Consider the following 21,712-nt stretch of genomic DNA (forward strand, 5'->3'; position numbering starts at 1 on the left):
TTCATAATTATTCATATATCTATGACACTATAACTAACGATTCTATACGTTATCGTGCAAAGCCTCCCCTGCCGCATCATTCATGTACTGTTGTGCCAAGGAAGAACGCCATAAGAACATTCAAGAGTTGCCAATTTGACATTTAGCCAATTGCCTGCAATTTTGTTAATTTGTCAATTTTTCATTTTTGCCAAAACGTGTGTTTTAGAAAAAAGTTATGCATACTTTCCCTCGAACTTTTCAGATATTTTTTAGATTAAATTGCGAACAAAAATCGTCCGAAAAATTTGAAGACAAATATTTACAATTTTCACAGTAAATTAGTTTTTAATTTAAGGAAACTTGGAAACATTAGAAGGTTCATACGACGTTCTTCCTTAGCACTCCAGTGTGGGTGTAGATAGCGTACTTAAATGTAGTAAATCCTTGGAGACATAATACCACATAAAAATAAAGTTGATACACATCTAATCTTTTTCTTTTCTTAATCGAGGTTTCAACTTTGGTGGATGAAACGATTTTTTAGGAGTTTAAAACACTACACAAGAGTAAAATTTAAGATTCTAAAAAATTTAAAAAAACTTTTAAGACAATTTTTGAACCACTCACTTGCATAAAATCTTCTTTTCACGGAAGCGGACGCGTTTCGGAGGTTACCTGCCCTCCATCATCGGCGCGACTGGTCAATTCCAATCAGCTGATTTCGGTCCCGGATTATTTCCCGTCCCTCCATCGTTGTCACATCTCGAGTGTATTGTTGTAAACAGTCTGTTATTTACTCCCGTTAGATCCGTATTAAAAATGTTGTTCTTATTTTGGTACATGTAAATACTTTCCCATATGTCTAGTTTATTTTTCTCAGTGACTTTTCTTAGCAGTTTCGGTTCAAACGATATTTCGTGTCCTTCTTCCCAGTAGTGTAGAGCTACTGCTGATTTCTCTGTTTGTCTATTTCTAACACATCTTTTATGTTCTTGGGCTCTTACTTTCAGTGAACGGCTGGTCTGTCCTATGTAGAATTTATTGCATTCTGTACAGTTGATTTGGTAAATACCTTTCTCCTCGTTGTCAGGTCTTCTGTTTTCAATCTTCCTGCTAAATTGTTGGGCAACATTGAACCTATTGGTGAAGCTTAGTTTTATGTTGAACTTCTCAAAAATCCTACGAAAAGCTGGGGCATATTTCGGATGGTATGAGAATTTCTTAAACCTCATCTCGGCTTTCTCTATATTTAGCTTTGATGTTTCCTTATTTAGGGTTCTCTGCTTCACTTTTTCATTCAATTTCTTGATTTCTCCTTTGTTAAAACTATTCTTTTCTGCTATCTCTAAAATTTTCTCTATTTCTATTTTGTAATCAGTTTCGTTCAAAGGAATGCTGTTTGTTCTGTGTAGCATGAAGTTGAACGCTGCGAGTTTGTGTGGTCTGTGGTTGAACGCTCTGTTGTTGATATATGTTTCCGTGCTCGTAGGTTTCCGATATATTCCGAATTTGAGATTATCTTTGTCCCTATGTACGATTAGGTCTAAAAAGGGAAGTTTTTGTTCTTCTTCTACTTCAAGTGTGAATTGAATTTTCTCGTGGTATGAGTTAAGAATTGTAAGGGCTTCGTTAATATGGTGTTTTTTTAGTATCTCTAAGACATCATCTACGAACCGAGACCAATGTTGGAAAATTTTCGGGTATTCTTTAATAGCTCTGCATTCAAATTCACTCATGACCAGCTCAGCTGTCAACGAGGAGATCGGGTTGCCCATCATTAGGCCGTCTAATTGTTCGTAAAGTTCATTGTTGAAGTAAAATGCGTTTTGAGTTAGACATAAATTTACTAGTCCCGCATATTCTTTAATTTTCATCGAGCTTATTCCATTTTTGTGTAGCCAATTTCTTAAGGTGTCTAGTGCCAAGTTTACTGGTATGCTAGGGTATAAAGATTTTACGTCAAAGGAAACAATCCTGTCATCTATTTCCAGTTTTATATTCTTAAGTTTTTCTACTAACTCAATCGAATTCCTTACACTCTTCGATTCAAAAATTTCAAACAACTTGAATCTCTTGATTAACCATTTTGCCAATTTGTATGTGGTGGCTTCTCTACAATTTACAATTGGTCTCATCTCTTTTCCCGGTTTATGGATTTTCGGGTAAGCATATAAATAAGGTAGCTCAGCTGTTGTGTTGGTTAACCATTTCTTCTCAGTTTCAGGGATTACACTTACTCTGTCCAGGTTATACTTGAGTTCCTTCTTATAAGCGCTCAGCGGATTCTTCTTTACTTTCTTAAAATTACCATTTTCTAGTAGTAAGTTGCAGCGCTATGAATGCAGAGCATTCCTTTGAACGAAACTGATTACAAAATAGAAATAGAGAAAATTTTAGAGATAGCAGAAAAGAATAGTTTTAACAAAGGAGAAATCAAGAAATTGAATGAAAAAGTGAAGCAGAGAACCCTAAATAAGGAAACATCAAAGCTAAATATAGAGAAAGCCGAGATGAGGTTTAAGAAATTCTCATACCATCCGAAATATGCCCCAGCTTTTCGTAGGATTTTTGAGAAGTTCAACATAAAACTAAGCTTCACCAATAGGTTCAATGTTGCCCAACAATTTAGCAGGAAGATTGAAAACAGAAGACCTGACAACGAGGAGAAAGGTATTTACCAAATCAACTGTACAGAATGCAATAAATTCTACATAGGACAGACCAGCCGTTCACTGAAAGTAAGAGCCCAAGAACATAAAAGATGTGTTAGAAATAGACAAACAGAGAAATCAGCAGTAGCTCTACACTACTGGGAAGAAGGACACGAAATATCGTTTGAACCGAAACTGCTAAGAAAAGTCACTGAGAAAAATAAACTAGACATATGGGAAAGTATTTACATGTACCAAAATAAGAACAACATTTTTAATACGGATCTAACGGGAGTAAATAACAGACTGTTTACAACAATACACTCGAGATGTGACAACGATGGAGGGACGGGAAATAATCCGGGACCGAAATCAGCTGATTGGAATTGACCAGTCGCGCCGATGATGGAGGGCAGGTAACCTCCGAAACGCGTCCGCTTCCGTGAAAAGAAGATTTTATGCAAGTGAGTGGTTCAAAAATTGTCTTAAAAGTTTTTTTAAATTTTTTAGAATCTTAAACTTTGGTGGATCCAGAAAATTGCCAATATTATTTTTCCCCATTTAAACCTATGGAAATGTATCGATTCTCGGAGAGGTCAGGTGCTCCGACAAGAATCGATTATTCAACATAGGTTTAAATGGAGGAAATCAAAGTGCTGGATCCGCCTCTGGGGAATATCCTCCCCGTATAAATACTTAAGGGATGATGACGCACGAAGAAATGTGCGATAAATTATGATGCGCCTACGGAAACTGATAGCGTTGAATAATCGATGGCATTTTCATTCCGAATGTCGATAATAGCACGCGGCCAGTTTTGACCTGAAAATCATAGGCTATTTACAGAAACACCATATTGACAGGGATTAAAAATTCACGAGGGGATTACGACACGGACACGCGATATGATCGAGGGAAGGCTTATTCGCTGTTCCCAGGTCGAGATCGGCTTGGGAAAAATGTTTTTCTCCCAGCCGCTGACATCGCTCACCGGCAGGTTGCACTGAACTTTAGTCCAGACTGCATCGGTGGTAGTTGAGCAAAGTGCAGCGTATGACTGTGGATCAAATGTTATCGACCCAGCGATTGGAGATCAACAGTTCAATGTTTACATTGTTGAATTCATTTTTATAGGTTTCCCAGCTCTTTTCATCTTTCGATAGTCAAAATAACCCAAGTCTAACAGAAATCCCTGTCTATACCGAATCCATAGGCGGGTCCGCAGGGGGGAGGGGGCAAGGAGCGCACGCCCGAAAAAAAGGAGGAAGAAAAACGGAAGAAAGAAAGGAGGAAGGAGAGGAGGAAAGACGGTTTTATTTGGTAGTTATTCATGACGAAAATGACTCAAACTGCATATAGGATAATTACAAATTTCGACAATTTTCCAGAGGAGATCCTCAGACACACCTCACGCCCCTTGAAGTGTCTGGATCCGCCTGTGTTCGAATGGGAAGACGAAGAGGAAATGGAGAAAAAGTGGTAGTAGCAGAATTTGTGAAATAAGAAGAGAGTTAAAGAGAGAGGCAGGAGAAAAAAACTAAGCAAAAAACTAAGAATTGAATCTTCTTTCCTTTTTTCTGCTTCCGCTTCCCGCTTTCTCAGCTTCCTGTTCCTTCTCCTTTTACTTTTCTTCTTCTACTCTTTCCCCCTTTCTTCCTCTCCTTCTTGATACCTGCTATTAAATGTAATCATTCAGTATCCACCATACAGACATTTCATCCTTCATTTTTTTATCTTTTTTTCCTTCTTCTTAAAAAATCAACATCGTCTACAGTTAGAGTGATGATTCATGAACAAGATTAAAAGTATTTCGCAATAGGCGCCACTAAAAGAGAAACACTCGACCGTAAATGAATAACAACGATAAAAATAATTGAATTTATCATTATTATGAGAACATGCCACCTGATTCTTACTACTGCTCAGTTTGTGTACGTCATTCATTCATGTGTTCGACAACTTGAAGCAAGCATCTTCATTTCATTTCTCATCGATATTAGAAGGCACTATAGGCCAACAGTTTTTCCTTAACCTAAAAAGACAATTTATAAGTTTCATCACTAGATTTCTGGCAGTGTAGAGGAAAGTTTACAGGATTACAGCACCGTAAGGAACTGAACGTCCTTTTTATGGGTACGTTGACTTTTTTCGTATTGAAGGCTTTGATTGATTTGACGATGATATCAACAACGCGGATTTAAGAATGTTGATCGATTTAAACTAAGTATTCACACTCGATTAATCTTCGATTCTTTTTCGGATTCGACGGTATTTGTGGGCATTCAAAAAAACAGCTTAGCAATGTCTTTAAACAACATAAATGAATAAAAAAAATCAATTATCATGCCTACGCTTTCCGTTTGGAATGCGCAGCTGTTCGGTTAGGATAGCGCATTAAATTTGCGGGTCCAGCCTAAGCGCATTTTGGGTTGGAGCCTGGGCCCTGGGGGCATCGCGATTTTTCGCTCTGTTTCCACAACGCATGCTCGTTCATGCTAACATGATTGATCGCCGATTTCTGCCCTACTGCCGCTCTTCAGTGTTGCCAAATGTCGTCGGAATAATTCAAAACTTCACATTGTGACCGCTGTGAGATATATATATTCTTATAATTATAAGAATATTAAAAATAAATGATTGCATCCGGCAGGTTGTGCAGGAGGGACTGAAAAGGGATGAGGCTCTAACTGAAAGCGCAGGATTATCACTTGTGTAGTATTTGGAATAGAAGGGAAAAATAAATAAAGAGAGAGAAAAATTGTAAATGATAGGCTTATTGGCGGACGAGGAGCATAAGTGTAATTTTGAAAAATTGAGATACAGTTTATTTCAAGTAAAACTAATCTGAATGCATATTTTGTGAAAGATTCCGTTCCAAATTCCAATTGTTAAGCATTAAAAATATTAGGAATTAGTTCCGTAAGAACTACGTGCGATAGTGCACGATTTAGATTGCCAAGCCGCAGAAAAATGGCGTATTAACCTCCAAACTTGTGAATATTTTTCTACCCATTTTTCCAAAAATTTCGTTCACTTTGGTCTAAAGTACCTAAAAATTCTTCTTGAATCTTTCAAGTACTTAAAATCACTGAAAAGCCTTTACTTAAAAGTAAATCATATTTCATGGGGAATTCGGCAACATCTAAATGTTCATACGGCCTTTTTCTTTGGAACGGCATTGTAAGAGATACTGTGACTCTTCCTGAGGATGAAATTTCATATCCGATGGAAGGAATTAGCCTCAAGCACATCCATCTATCTGGAACCTACGATCTGGTTGCACTGCGCCTTCGACGAGTGATGGATATGTCCTCGGGCAACTATTTTAACTCCCCGGAGATCAAATTGCATATCCGATGAAATGAAGGAGTTTCAGGGAACCGCAACTTACCGTGCCAGTCTTATGGAGGGTGCCGCTCTGCGCCGCGCCGATCTTTCGCTGACAGGAGTCTACTTCGACCTCGGGCAACAATCTTAACTCCCCGGAGATCAAATTGCATATCCCATGAAATGAAGGAGATTCAGAGAAAGCGATGATCCGCAACTTTCCAATCTTATGGAAGATGCTCTCATCCACCGGACGGATGTCGAGTTCGAACCCGGGCAACTATTTTAACTCTCCGGAGATCAAATTGCATATCCGATGAAATGAAGGAATTTCCATCGAGTCCGGTGCTCCGTGATGCAAGTTCGCCGGAATACCGCGCTTAAGATGCTGCACGCCGCGCCGTATGTAACGTTCGAATGTTACCAAACTTCCTCAGATATAAATTCACTTTAGAGGAGAGATGTGAATATTTTTCAATAGAATCTTTAGGAATGCACAGTGTATTCTAATATACATATAGGCAATGCATTACCGGTTTTTATCGAGTGAAAATTGTAAAAGTTGCATTAGTTTAATATTATGCAGGTTAAAACTATCAAAGGAGGAGTTGCGTTTTGGGCCTTTTCCGGCCCCACCTGGATTTTGCTAAATGTTTCATATTTTCAAAGTACTAGTTTTAGGTAGACTCTGTGCAAAATATTAGACCGAACGGAGCCCATGCAAGGGCGCAGCAGCGCCTCAAACCCAAAATCCTGGAATCGAAAAACAATTATTTTCGTCGACTTTTTCGACTGTTATCACTCTTCCAGCACATGATTCTTATGTATTTTTTTGCGTACTTTTCGTTTCTGGCCTTTTTAAAGGCCTCCGATAAATTTTAAGGGGCCATTGTTGCAATTTTTGGCCCATTTTTAGGGTTTTTTTCCATTTAACACATTCAAAACTCAACTTAATCCAAAAACTGTGTACATTTTTGAAAAGTACGTAAAAAAATGAATAAAAAATGTTCAGTAAAATTTTTTCCTATGTTGCCAAATTTCCGAGAAAATTGGTCCCAAAGTGTCGAAAACGGCAAAAAATCGATAAATCGCCGCGTCTAAGGTTCAAGAAAGTGGAGTACATTTTTCATACTGTACCAGATAACAGCTCTTATCCATCCATACAACATACTAAAATATCATAGTTGTACCTGGATTCCCACGATGTGAAAATTGACCGAGATGTCGATTTTAGCGGCCTTTTTATACTTGAAGGCAGCTCTTTTGAATGTTTTTCGACCTTAGTCACCCTCTATGGGTATGTACTATACGTATTTTTCTACGTACTTTTCATATCTGGCCATAAAAATGGCTTCCTGTGAGTTTTAAAAGGCCTAACGGTCCATTGTTGCCAATTTTCACCAATTTTTAGGGGTTTTTTCAAGTTTACGTGTGTGAAACTTAATTTAATCTAGAAACTGTGTACAATTTCGGAAAGAACGTAAAAAAATACATAGAAATGTGATTTGTACCTTTTCCCTACGTTGCCAAATTTTCGAGAAAAATCGTCCTGAAGCGTCAAAAATGCCAAAAATTGGATTAATCATCACGTCGGAGGTTCCAGGAAGTGAATTTCAAGTTTTTTTTCACTACAAATAACGTATCGAAAATGGAAAATTGCAATGCATCTCAAGGAACATGTAATGGCGCAGATGAACGTGACAAAACGGGCCCTCAAGGTGCTTTTACTTTATCCTTCACTCCAGTTCACCTCTTTATTCCTGTAACCTCGAGATAATCCTTGGTTCTCAAGATGCTTGCTACAGGCCAAATATACCGAAGAACAGAAAATGCGTGGAGAAAGTGTCCCACGATCCACATGAATGTCATAATTCACTTCCTGGAACCTCCGACGTGATGATTAATCCAATTTTTGGCATTTTTGACGCTTCAGGACGATTTTTCTCGAAAATTTGGCAACGTAGGGAAAAGGTACAAATCACATTTCTATGTATTTTTTTACGTTCTTTCCGAAATTGTACACAGTTTCTAGATTAAATTAAGTTTCACACACGTAAACTTGAAAAAACCCCTAAAAATTGGTGAAAATTGGCAACAATGGACCGTTAGGCCTTTTAAAACTCACAGGAAGCCATTTTTATGGCCAGATATGAAAAGTACGTAGAAAAATACGTATAGTACATACCCATAGAGGGTGACTAAGGTCGAAAAACATTCTAAAGAGCTGCCTTCAAGTATAAAAAGGCCGCTAAAATCGACATCTCGGTCAATTTTCACATCGTGGGAATCCAGGTACAACTATGATATTTTAGTATGTTGTATGGATGGATAAGAGCTGTTATCTGGTACAGTATGAAAAATGTACTCCACTTTCTTGAACCTTAGACGCGGCGATTTATCGATTTTTTGCCGTTTTCGACACTTTGGGACCAATTTTCTCGGAAATTTGGCAACATAGGAAAAAATTTACTGAACATTTTTTATTCATTTTTTTACGTACTTTTCAAAAATGTACACAGTTTTTGGATTAAGTTGAGTTTTGAATGTGTTAAATGGAAAAAAACCCTAAAAATGGGCCAAAAATTGCAACAATGGCCCCTTAAAATTTATCGGAGGCCTTTAAAAAGGCCAGAAACGAAAAGTACGCAAAAAAATACATAAGAATCATGTGCTGGAAGAGTGATAACAGTCGAAAAAGTCGACGAAAATAATTGTTTTTCGATTCCAGGATTTTGGGTTTGAGGCGCTGCTGCGCCCTTGCATGGGCTCCGTTCGGTCTAATATTTTGCACAGAGTCTACCTAAAACTAGTACTTTGAAAATATGAAACATTTAGCAAAATCCAGGTGGGGCCGGAAAAGGCCCAAAACGCAACTCCTCCTTTTACCGCGAGATGAACTGACAACGTGGAAATCATAAACTGACGATTAAATGAGACAAGTTCCGTTAAAATCATCATACCTCAATAACAGTGGCGAGGCGTGAACGATCGATTATCGATATTTCTCCACTTGAATCTTTGGTAAAGAATCGATTACTGAGGCGTTCCTGTTTATCGATCCTTTTCCGTAGGTTTAAATGACAGATCAATCGATACATCGCAAAGCACGCTACGCCGCTGCTAAATAAATAATATCAACATAACTTTCATAGCACCTATAATTTATTGCCCATAATCTGGGTCTCGCGTCGAAAGTTAAGTGCATGACAAGTGTCATTATGGCGAAAGAGCTCGTAATCCTCACAGAAATACTGACAGGCATCCCATGAAATTGCATATTTTGGTAGGGATATTATAATTTAAGCCGGCAGTCCTTTTTCCTCCTATGATCTTAAAATTCCGCGGATACAGTTTTTGTCTCTCCTCCAGCGAGTCTCGTTGAAACATAATGATTTTACCGAGCCTTGCGTCTTTAATGCACTAATCCTCGGCAAAAATTGGCATTGTCTTGCAGTGACGAGGTGTGAATTATCGATTATCGATATTTTTCCATTTGCAGTCATGGTAAAGAATTTATTATTGAAGTGTCCGTTGCGATCACCCTGTTTATCGATCCTTTACCATGTATTTAAATAGCAGATCAATCGATGTATCACAAAACACGCCACGCCACTGTTGTCTTGGGCCGAGTAACATGATTCGGATTGATGAATATTCAATGTACACTTGTTTGGTTTCATCAAGATATCGTCGAAAACTCCCTTAAGATTTGACGATATGATTATTTATCAAACATTTGACCGAAGAAGCAAATACCTGAATTTTGAACGAAACGAACCGCTTTGCAGGGCACTCGGCCAGATGGATCGCATTTTACAATTAGCAACGCCAATTTCTGGCTGTTCTTAACAACAGCACGCGCGCCAATATTTTCCCTATACAGATATGTGCTTTTTATGGATGAGCTATATTTTAGTACCTTATTGCAAAATACATACATAAAGTCGCTTTTATAGCGCCGCCTCGCGCTCTGCGACGCCCAATCGCCATTGCCCCCTATCCTCCCAGAGATCATCAGGCCTTATTGCAAAATGCAGTCCAAATATGCTGAGTTCTACGCCACATCACCGTTGCACTGTGTTGCATACCCGCACTTTTTATCGAATTTCTTTATAATTTATAGGAAAAATGTGTTAGTTTTCCGGCGAATCTCAGCTCATGTTGCTTTCTTTTCTTTTCTGTTTTCAGAGACCTGGATTGTGATTCTTGAATTTTATTTCCAAGTGTTGTCATGACAACAGTGGAAGGTAAGAATAATTTTACTCTCATTGCCTGAATATTAATGACTGAATTCATGATAAAATATTTAATTCCGGTCGGTTTTAGAGTATGATTAACTCAATGAATGACGGTTTAGATTCAACACCGTATAAAAAAAAATCCCACTTTTTCATTTCCTCATAAGGAATCACGTCCACTTTTACATTATTTCTTATGCAGCTTTCTAGAGCACGCCTCATATTACCCACACCCGTCTCTAGTTCTCTTTAGCAGAACCATGTCCAAATACGTGTTTCGTGACTAAAACCATCACTATGTAGATAGACAGTTCTGGATGAGCCATTCGGTGAGCCAGAAGCAGATCCAGAAATTTGGCAACACCGGGTTTCCTCCATTTAAACCTATGTTAAATAATCGATTCTGGTCGGAGAACCTGGCCTCTCCAAGAATTGATACATTTCCATAGGTTTAAATTGAGAAAAACAATGTTGCCAATTTACTAGATCCACCAATGGTTAGCTTTCGAGAGGGTTGAAGTCGCGAGAGGATTTTACCAAGGGTGAAGAGGGTAGAGGCTCATTGTGTTTTCATGAAGGTACTTAGAAATTTGCGGCCAGGCCTGGTCCAAGGGCCGCAACGGAAGTGGAGTAACTGATAAGATAAAAGCCTGTCGACCTATGCATTGTGCAGTGAGTCTAGTGTGGTCTGCCTACCAGGCCAGGCGCACTTTGCTTCGCCCGTGGTTGCGGTGAAGCAGCTCTCCAATTTTGCATTCTACTCGACATCCCTTCGCTCGCATGTACGTCTCAGGTGAATACCGGATGATCCCTCTCCACTCCTCGGTGTCGCCGGATTTCCGGTGAAATTGACTCATTTTAAAATTTCCCCGATGAAAAACTTCTCACGACCATACTCCAATCGGCAGCACAGCTTGACGTTGCTACCATTGCTCTTGCTATTGCGACGAAATATTGCAAATTCATCTCCGGTATGAATTGTGACCTGAGATACGGAATTAAATTTGATAGCATCTCTTTTTCCCAAGGGAGATTCATGAAATTCCAAAGAATTTTCAAGGGCTGAGTATAGAGCGCACAATTTGACAGAGATTTTTGGGGTTCAAGTCATGAGTCATGGTAAATTTTTTTTCCTACAAAATTTCAGCACTGAGTTTTTCCTATCTTTATGTGTTTCAAAGCCTTTTGATTTCCTTATGAACGTATTCAAGTTAGATACAATAATAAAATAATAAAAATAGTTCAAGTATTGGACGAAGAAAAAGAACTTGTGACGTTTTAAACATTCATAAGTGATTTCCGATAAAAACGATTCATAGGAATAGTGATCATGCGTTTTATATCCCTTCCTAAAATCCTACTCCAGGCGTTCATTGAGGAAAATCCAGAGGTTTATTTCCGTATTATGAACGTTTGGAATTTAAGATCCCCATATCTGATTAGATTTTGAATGAAGAATTAACGTATATCTATAGGTCTCTACAAATGGCTAATGTATCAATTTTGTTTTCCTCTTATTTTCAAAAGCATAACATTATTTTTGAGGCGCATAAATTAGCTGTCATTTTCGCTAAAATATTTTGTGTCACTTCCAGGCCCGCCACATCCCATCTCGGGCCCTGGTACCAGTTTTCTGGCCCGGGCCCCTAGCACAGAGGGGGTCCGGGGGGCCTCCCCCGGGAAATTGTTGAAATTTTAAATCTATTTGGATGCATTTTGAAGCTCTTATGATGGAGATTTTCCATCAATTTCTGCAGAATAATTACGCCTTTTTTTTACTTTCAGCACCTAATACTTTCGAATTGTTGCATTCGAAACATCTATAAATTTTTTTTGAGGAGGGCAGATGATACTTTTCAATTCTAGGGGGAGCCGGGCCCCCCTGGACTCCCCTTTCGTACGCCTATGGCAAGGGAGTTGAGCCATTGAAGTCGAGGATGCCCAGACAGGAGCCTCTTAGCATCCGACAATGGAAGAAAATGAAACGCAGTTACTAAAAATATCATTCTACATGTACTCAAAATCTTGAAAATAGATAGAAATCTCTAAAAAAGTAAGAAAAATTTTATAGTGCCCTAGCGTATTTTTGAAACTTTATTGACCTTTTGCGGATTTTTAGGGTAATTTTTTCACTTTTCCTCACGAGACAAGGGTTACACATGAATCCGTAGTGGTTTGTCACCTGCGTCACGGGCCCCGGTACCAAGGACCCAGTATCCCCCCCCCCCCTTGTGGCGGGCCTGGTCACTTCTCAGTCCTAAGAGGGAATGGTTTTCCTCGTAAAAACATCTGCTTGAAGATCAATCGAAGAATTACATCAGATATACATCAATAATAATGTATCATTTTATTTACTCAAACTGAGAAGACAGGATGTATTTTCTCCTCTTTTTTAATTTACCGAGGGGGAAATTCAATCGTCAGGAGACTCTAGCTATGGAGGAAATAGGATAGCGTCATCAGAGTTCAAATAGACTGACCTCACGTATTTCAAAGATCATCTGACGCAATAGCACGGCTGCCACGTGCATGAACATACAAACATTTTTCAATCAATCATATAGAGAGCCTTAAATAAAACAACGTAAAAATCATCAAATCAGGAAAGATGAGACTGTGTACGAACCGAAACTTATCCAATTCTCCATTTTACTTCACTCGTTTTCTATTGTGAGTTTGCTGTGTTACATTTAAATCCTAAAATTCCGAGTAAATTCAGTGCGGTTTCAGGTAAATTATGATTGTTGTCAGTGGTAAAGTGCAAATAAATCTTCGGTAAGGAGGCGTTACATGTGTTATCTACAAAATTACATCTTAATATTACTCTTTTAATCTAAATTTGCTTTGGATTTTTGCCGGCAAACAGAAGAAAAGTCACTGGAATTTTCAGTTTAAGATACTTCACGTATTCCTTTTCAAGATAAAATTTGCGAGCGGAAATTTTGCAACGTCGAAAAATAGTTACGGAGGACGAAAAAACATTTTGAAACATTTGGAAAAAACATTTTGGTTCATTTTGAGACCGCAAGAAGTGCCGGTAAATAGACTTTATCTCCGACAAATGAGTAATTTGTCCACATTATCTTCCGACAAAACCCATGCTGTCTCGTTCTTTGAAGCCTGCTCTGCTGTTTTCCATCTTTCAAATTTGTTTGTCTGCCGTTAAGTAGGCCTCGCTCACCAAGAAATATCTGATTAAGTCCTTTGATTCACGGTTAAAAGTAAAATTCGTCATGTTTTCGTCATTCGAATGATTCTTAAGATTATTCGGAAGATTATTGACAAATTTTTGGAAAATTGATAAAATCCTCAGTGAAAGTTTCTGCTCCGACACTCATGGGTCCTGTTTCTCAGAAGTTCCTCCAAGAGTTACTGTTCTCTTTTCGGTGGTATGGTTCAGATATCCCAAGCGGCAAAATCGTACATCTAGTGCTTGTTCGTTGCGGCTGGTGTGCATCGTATGTACCATACGTCGCGTCGTATACGTGACGCACCAGCACTGCCGTGCTAAGGAAAAATGCCGTATGAGCCTCCAGGTGTTGCCAAGTTTCCTTCGATAAAACCGAATTTACCGGGGAAATTTTGAATATTTTTTCCCAAATTTTTCAGACAATTTTGTACGCAATTCAATCTAAAATATCTGAAAATTCCCTGGTAAAAATCGGCAGTAGAATCTGTGTTCCAAAATACCATAGACCTACAGCCGGTTGTGAGATTTCCAATAGCTTCTATAGCCGGCTACACAATTTCTTATAGCCTTTTATAGCTGATGGCGATTAAGCAACAGCCAGGCGATAAAGTGTATGCTAAACGTTACTAATTACGGATGCTAGGACTTAGTGAGTTTTTGGACTAACGCTCTTTTTTTGGGCCGTAGTATCTTGATTTATTTTGCGAGGAAAGCCCCGTACTTTTGATGGATGCCTGTCATTCCTATAATATATTAGGGCGCCTTCAGTTTCGTATGACACTGTGCAATACCTCTTGTGTGAAATAGTTACTTCAAGCACTGTGACACGCTACGGCGCGGCAGGCGGGCAGCTAGCGCGGAACGCGCTTTGGCGCCTACAAACCTAACATGGATACTTTACGCGTTGCGCAATGCGTAAAGTATCCCTGTTAGGTTTGTAGGCGCCAGTGCGTCGCCGCTCCGCTTTGTGTTAGGCTCTAATATTTAATCTGGCGGAGTCAGCGTTATTCAACTCATGATTTTGAAATGTTTGCACATCCTGGATGGATTTTTCTCATTTTGATTGATGAAAACAAATAAGTATTAAAGGAAAATATAATATGTTTAAGGTGGTTCCGTATCAAACTTAATGATTTCCAAAGCACACGAATTTCTACACAATTTCTTATAGCCTTTTATAATCGATGGCGAAAAAGCAACAGCCAGGCGATAAAGTGTAAAGCCCGGCGATAGGAACTATAGCCCGGCTGCATAATTTTTTATCGCTTCGTATAGCCCGGGCGTATGATTTTCTCCGCATTCTACAGCCAGGTATATGATTTTCTGTAGCCTTCTTTAGCGGGATATAAGAATTCCCATGGTATTTTGAAACGCAGCTCTTATCGCCAATTTTTACCAGGGTTTCCAAGAAAAATGTGCATGAATGTCGTCAAAAATACATGTTTAATACGGGAAATTTGGCAACTCTCGAATGTTCATAAGGCGTTCTTCCTTAGCACAGCAGAGCACCACACAGTATTTTGCCAATTCACTCCCAGCTGACGCTTTCATTGTTTTGTCGCTTCCTTTCCATTTCAAATCCTCCCATAATTTAGAGTAGTTTTCGTTTTCGAGCGTCTCTGTGCTTTCATTGAGAACATTGAAATTCCTCCGTCAAGTTCAACTCGACGTCGCTGAGAAATCTAATCCGCGATATTCTACATCAGCACCTCAGCCTTTTTTGCGATAAATCATACCATTTGCAACATTTCGCCACCTTCCGGGCAAAGGATCCCAAGTGCTATACGACGCCTCAAAATTTTCGGCGCTCTTTTTTTTACAGAGAAATTTTTGGTTGAATTTGTTTGAAAATTTCACTGAATTTTATCGGCAGCACGGAGCAGATTCAGTAAAATTTTTGTACAGCCTCGTTGAGCAATTTCTCTGTAAAAAAAAAATAAATAGGCAGCGGAAATTTTGAAACGTCGCATAGCGCTTCTGATACTTTGGCCGGAAGGCGACGACGATTTGATCGAAAGTAGAGCACTCGTAGTTTAATCGAAGAAAGTTTGCTTCTAATCTCTCTTCCTAAGTTTTATATAAAATTTGGCAGCGTGAAAAACGAAAGTCTCATCGAGCAAGCTCCCTCGTCGTACAAAGTCAAGCGAAAAAATCTCAAATAAAATTCAGCCCCAGCATCGTTAACGGTGTAATCCTATACAGCGGAGGGCTCATATCGAGATGACGATAGCTTCCTCTCGCTTAAATCTGTCATTTGTTATTCATGAGCTCGGAAGACGTTAAGAGCTGAAAAGTTTCCGGACAGAAAGAAAAAGACGACGGAAATGTCTACAGGAGGTGTCATTTCAAAACAGCATTTTGATTCTTTTCTTTTCGGTACATTTGTAGACAAGAGCAAAAACATAAAACCTCGAGGTTCTTTTCATGTATGGGCGCCATGAACTTACTCCAGGACTTTCGCGAGACTTAAGACTTTCGATGTTCTTTTCCGATAACTTTTTGAACTCAAGCCCGGTGATATCGATCATTATTGTTGATCAGTGGCGTGCTTTATGCAATATAACTTTTGATCCATTATTTAAACCTATACGGAAAAGGATCGATAGATAGGGTGTTTGCAACGAAATACTGTATACAAAATACGAAATACACATCGAAAAACAAAATATTTGTAAGGAGGCATAAGCCAAAATGGACCGGATATTTTAACTTTTTACTTATGCGAACGTTTGTGCGGATCCCTTCGAAAATTTCGCAAGGAATTTGCTTCGCGCTGCGCAGAAAATTCACTGAACTTTGCACAAAAATCCGCAAACCCGTTTTCATGTTTAAATTAAATTGCCCAATTAAATTTGGCAGCAGCTGACGTGACTTGGTTCCTTTCTGCTTAACATGGACCAAATGAGCTGTCAAATGTTTAAAAACCCAGAATAAAGAGTTCAAAGTAAGAACGTTTCGTCGCTTGGCTGACATAAGGGCGTAACTACACATTGAGATGATCCCGGAAAAGTATTGAATTGTATGGAAGACAGGGGTCATTGCAGAGTGTAGTTACGCCCTTATGTCAGGTAGGTGACGGCTTGATGGCTAGGACTCGAGGCAATTAAAAATCATTTTTGTGGATTACTTATTTCGTGACTTTTGTGTTCAATTATTTCCGGAAGGAATCGTCGACTGGGAATCTCATCATTGTTTAATAAGCGGGCGGACAAACATTTAATTTCAATTGGACGTATTGCTGCTAAACGGAACTGTGTGCATTAGGACATGAGCCCCGAGACCCATCAGAATATACGCATAATAGGGCTCATGTCATATTGCTTAGAGTTCCGTTTAGCAGAAATATATCCAATTCCAATCAGGAATCAAGACAAGCGCAGCGAGCAATCTGCGCCTGCCCTTTGAGGGAGAAGAAAATTCAATCTCAATTCATCACCTTCCGGTCAAAGTATCATAAGGGCCATGCGCCGTTTGAAAATTCCCGCCGTCATTTTATTTTTTTACAGAGAAATTTTTCAACGAAGCTGTCCGTATGTTTCACTGGATACTCTTCGTGCTGCCGATAAAATTCAGTGACATTTTTAAACAGATTCAACCAACAATTTCTCTGTAAAAGAAAGAAATTGGCGGCGGAAATTTTGAAACGTCGCATGGCGCTTGGGATACTTCGGCCGGGAGGCGACGAATTAGAGAGTAAACTGTAAGAGAGAAATCTATCTTCCAATTTACGGCAGGGTGCTCGGAAAAAATGGCAACCCTCTCGAAGATGAGCAGGTAATCCAATCCAGGTGTGCATTCTGTACATTCCACAGTCCGCGTCGCGTCGCGGCAATTTCAATTTACTCGTTGGACGGGAACACAACGCTCCGCTGCCCTTTTCATCCTTTCAGAAAAATTCCACTCACTGTTGCCTCATTTATTCTTCAAAATTTGATCAAAAATCTCAAATAAAATCAATCAAATAAATCATAATTTATTAATTTAATCGGAAAACAGTCTGATGTAATCCAACTCCTTTGCCGTAAATAAATGTCATTGATCAATTTTAAAAAATCACCTCAAATTTTTAAGTTGTATTCCACAAACTACTGTACGGAGTGTCCCACAATTTGACGGCAAAAGCGGTTCATGAAAGTTGGCAACATTGTCTTGCCTCTATTTAAATGTATGTAAAACAATCGATTCTTGGTCAGGCAGCTTGCCTCACCTGAAATCGATATTTTTAATGGATTTAAATGGAGAAGAAGATTTCAAGAATCGCCATTGCATGTCTAACGGCTAAACCGCGAGACTGCAGGTAGGGGTTGAATTGAGACTATTCCCTCCTAAAAACGGTCTTTGCAGGCCTGTCAATCGAGCAAAGATCCTTCCCCGCCCAGTGTTAAAAAACGAGCAACAGCTGAGCCGAAGCACTGAGGTTGTGGTTTCCATATTTTCATACCGCAGTGACTGTTACGGTAATGATTGGTGCGCGGTTTTGATCCACTTAGACTTTCGTTTTTTCATGAGCGGGAATTCTAAATTCACACGTTAAAGAAACATTAAATGTCTTGGTTAGAATTCAATTCAAGTAATTTCTTTAGCGCGAATCATGTTTCTCGTGAAATTGTGATGAAGATGCATTTTTTTCAAATCATCAAATTCGTGCCTTGTCCTACTGGTCCATTCTTATTGGCCTTAAATACTCGGACATTGTATCACTAACTGGCAATATTCTCCCTGTATAGGTAATCTTCATTATTAGGGTGCCGCAACTGACAACTCCCGCGCACCCAATTCTGGAAACGTGAGAAAAGCGAGAGTTCCTTCAATTTTTGAATACGCAGCATGCACAACCGTCGAACACGAATAGTAGCATCAAGGCGCCTCAATTGGACGTATTTCTAAAAAACGGAACTATGTGCATCATGACGCGAGCCCTGTCATGCATTTATTCTTATGGGTCTCAGGGCTCATGTCCCAATGCACATAGTTCCGTTGGATAGAAATACATCCAATTGATTCAGTCTAGTCTTCGTGAGCGCCTTCACTTTTTGAAATACGAAAATTAACTTTATTATTATTTTTTATTTCATTCGATCGGACGTGGAAATAAGAATTATGAGAGACAGTCCTCCGTCGACCTTATTTTATCCACCTCAAGTCAATTGAATTATTCATTCTAAAGTCCGCAATCAAACACGTGAATGAAAACAGTACCGGAAAAATAAAACCAAACAAGTCTGAAAGGATGACATAATGAAACAGAGCAGGAGTGAGCAAACGAACAGCGGCTGGAATAATTGATCAAAAACAACGAATGGGAAGACATCAGAAACGAAATTTGCCACCATTCATTTAAGTGACTCACAGAAGCCAGCAAGAATGTGTTGCCAAACTTGAATTTTAATTTTCTGGAATATGAGGGTATACAGTTAAAATAATTCAGACAGTATAAAATAAAAATCGTCGGAAATAAAAGAGAGTAGAAAATGTTATTGACACTACCCGATAGCTTGCCGATTGAAATTATCCAACACCATCCACAATGAACCCAGAGTGACATAAAGCAGACATTGTGCGCTGCTCGGTAATCCATAATTTATTTCTATTCAATACCAAAAGCTAACAGGGAGAGGGCTTTGGTACTACAATTTGTATCAATGTTGAAGATTTTGCTACCTAATTATTTGCATGTTTTAACAGATAGAAAATTGGTGTTTAGCTCTGTAGACAAGAAATACAGTAGAATATAACAATGTAATTAAGCAATTAAAAGAATTGAAATAAAAGCCCAAATAAATGCGGATTGATGCACGACAGTCATTTTGACAGGAGAGTTGGTAATTTTTTCTGCGTTCGTTAAAATTCAGTAGGTATAAAACTGAGAGTCTCACTACAAATAGGGAAAAAGCTCATTCGATCACAATTTTCCCCCAAAGAAAATTGTTGTTTGGTGCAACAGGCTGTTGCGTTGGCCGTGTCGTAACGGTCGTGACTAGTCATAACCAGTGTAGTACCTAACAGCAATTCTCTATGGGGAGAAATTGGTGCTCAAATGAGCTTTTTTCCTCTGTAATGAGAATTTCAGTTGTTTACTGAATTTTAAAGCTCGTCGGTAAAATCACCAACCCTCCTTTCTGAAATAAATAACTGGGCAATGACTGATTTTACGCTCAGCTGATGACTAAACTCAAGTCCTTCTTTCTCTGTGTCTCGTAATGTGACATGGATTCTTTTTGCTAATCTGAATCCGAAAATGGTTGCGTGAACACGTCTGATAACCTAAGATACTGTAATCATTGGTTTTTCAATGTCATTACATTTTTGTGGTTTACACAATCTTGAGCTGTTTTTTTATCCACGGACTATCTCTTGAAGTTAATTAATTAGGAACTTTTTTTTTAACGTTGCTAAAACTTGGGAAATCGTGTCAGGCTGATAGCGATTACCGAATTTGGTTGTATGGATTGTGCGTCCATGCAAGATGATAACTTCCAGTCAATCATCTTGCAATCAGAATGAGGCAGTTTCCCGTCATAATAATGGTTTAATCCTGATTTTTGAAGAATGAATTAGCTGATTTAAGGATTAGAAAGAACTAACACGTTCTTGAAATCACCCGTTGAGAGCACCATGACTCTTCTTCGGTTGGACGTTTTGGGCGCTCTTTGTTCCAACATTTTCATAAGAACATTTTCTACGCTCTATTATCAATGTTTTAAACGAAAGTTTTTGTGACTTTACTCGAGGAAAGTCACATATTAGCATTAGGAACAATAATTTGTTAGTAGGATAAAGCATCGACTTAAGTTCGTGTGACACAATGGGCTTCCAGACAGTGTATGAATGAAATCACTACGCAACATGTTTTCTCTACATATTTTCTCTTCAAGATTTCAGGAGGAAAACGAATCACACAACGGAAAGTTTGCAAATCAACTGCTAAACAAGATATGAGTGTTTACAATTAACATTAGTGAAATGGCAAAAATACAAATGGATCGTATTTAGCAAAAAGGAGCCAGCGAAAGTGCAGTGTTTTCAAAATCGTGCAACTTCTCCATTCTTTTTTAACAAATACTTAGATATACTTATGGGCTGCTCTGCCCTTAGATATCTCCAATCACAGATCTACTCCCCTACAATGAACAGAAATACGAACCCACTTACATGCGATGAACCCAATATTACTACCAAAATTCTGAAACTCTTCACCTCTCTTAATTTAAAAATCTAAATTTTCGTATATATTCCCATTTTCAAAATTCTCTGTGAAGACGTTAATAGTCTGTGACGCTGAATGTCTGAAAATATACTAACTAACTAACTTATTTACCTTCAAAATTAACAATTTTTTGGTGGAAAGTCAAAACTATTTGCTATTCTAGGAGGCTTTTTATATGAGGGAGCAATATTTTTACAACACTGTAATATACTGTTGCTCTGGTTCCTTTTTTCCAAATTCGATCCAAATGACGTCATTTATTTAATCCAACTCTCATGATCCCTGTTAAACAAATTTGTCAATATCTCTTTATGGAGTTGATTTTCAAATTTCCCGTTTTGTGAATAGTTTTTTGCGTAACATTTTGAAGTGAAAACATGCGACATTCTTTTCTAGATCAGACCTTGTCTAGTCGCCCATCGATACACACACCATTTTCGCGCACACAGAGAAATAATTTCCGAGTCCCTGCAAGACATCATGTTTATATTTTTATCAGATTTAAGTCTCTTTTTCTACGTAATGAAGATTTTTGTTGCCCCAATAGTAGTACCTGTATACTTAGTATACGATAACGAGAATCCCATTGCAGAGTCGGACTGGCGTAAATAAAGTTAGGCAGCCATTAGGATTTTGGGGCCCCTGACGTAAAAACTGGGCCCTTATGGGGGGTCTGGGGGTCGCCCCCCAGGGATTGAGGGGGGTCCGGGGGTCCTCCCCGGAAAATTTTGAAAATTTAACCCCTGAAAATAGAAGTTTTAGGCTCTTTTCGCATTGAAATTTGATAAATAGCGCCTCCGAAAATGTCACCTATTTTTCAGATATTTTTTGAAAAATTCGGCGATTCCTCTTGTTGATAAAGAAGCACATAACCTCCTCAAACTTTTACGCAGGGCCTCTGCTGGTATCTTTTCAGAGGCCCCGCCCTGAAGTTACCTTCTCCCGGCTGCAGGGCCAGTAGGGGCGTCTCAAAAAAGAAGTCATTTTAAAGTGAGTAACCTTCAAAGACCGGAAAAAAGAGCTTTCGAGACCCGGAAGGGCCCCTGAAAGTGAAACTTTTTTTTCGAGCCCAGGGTCAGGGGCCCCTGCTGACATCTTTTCAAGGGCCCCAGAAGTG

At 38.9% G+C, this 21,712-nt stretch overlaps 2 protein-coding genes across 6 annotated transcripts in view; one reads left to right on the forward strand and one right to left on the reverse strand.

Moving 5' to 3' along the window:
• The window catches only part of LOC109043588 (uncharacterized), an 85,153-nt gene extending 84,471 nt beyond the window's left edge, over positions 1 to 682 (reverse strand). For both annotated transcript variants that reach the window (XM_072296965.1, XM_072296964.1), the window contains exon 1: positions 610 to 682. The gene's annotated coding sequence lies outside the window, so the exon portion shown is untranslated. The remainder of the gene's footprint in view (positions 1 to 609) is intronic.
• The window catches only part of LOC109043589 (calcium/calmodulin-dependent protein kinase kinase 1), a 168,063-nt gene that overhangs the window by 58,030 nt on the left and 88,321 nt on the right, over positions 1 to 21,712 (forward strand). For 3 of the 4 annotated variants that reach the window (XM_019060846.2, XM_072296961.1, XM_019060844.2), the window contains exon 2: positions 10,149 to 10,207. In XM_019060846.2, coding sequence (XP_018916391.2) covers positions 10,192 to 10,207 — 16 coding nt within the window. In that variant the 5' untranslated portion in view covers positions 10,149 to 10,191. Of the gene's footprint in view, positions 1 to 4,682; positions 4,767 to 10,148; positions 10,208 to 21,712 lie in introns of those variants that run through there. The other variant, XM_072296962.1, reaches the window with a different exon arrangement.

This window comes from Bemisia tabaci, chromosome 2, assembly GCF_918797505.1.
Source record: "Bemisia tabaci chromosome 2, PGI_BMITA_v3".
Taxonomy (NCBI): domain Eukaryota; kingdom Metazoa; phylum Arthropoda; class Insecta; order Hemiptera; family Aleyrodidae; genus Bemisia; species Bemisia tabaci.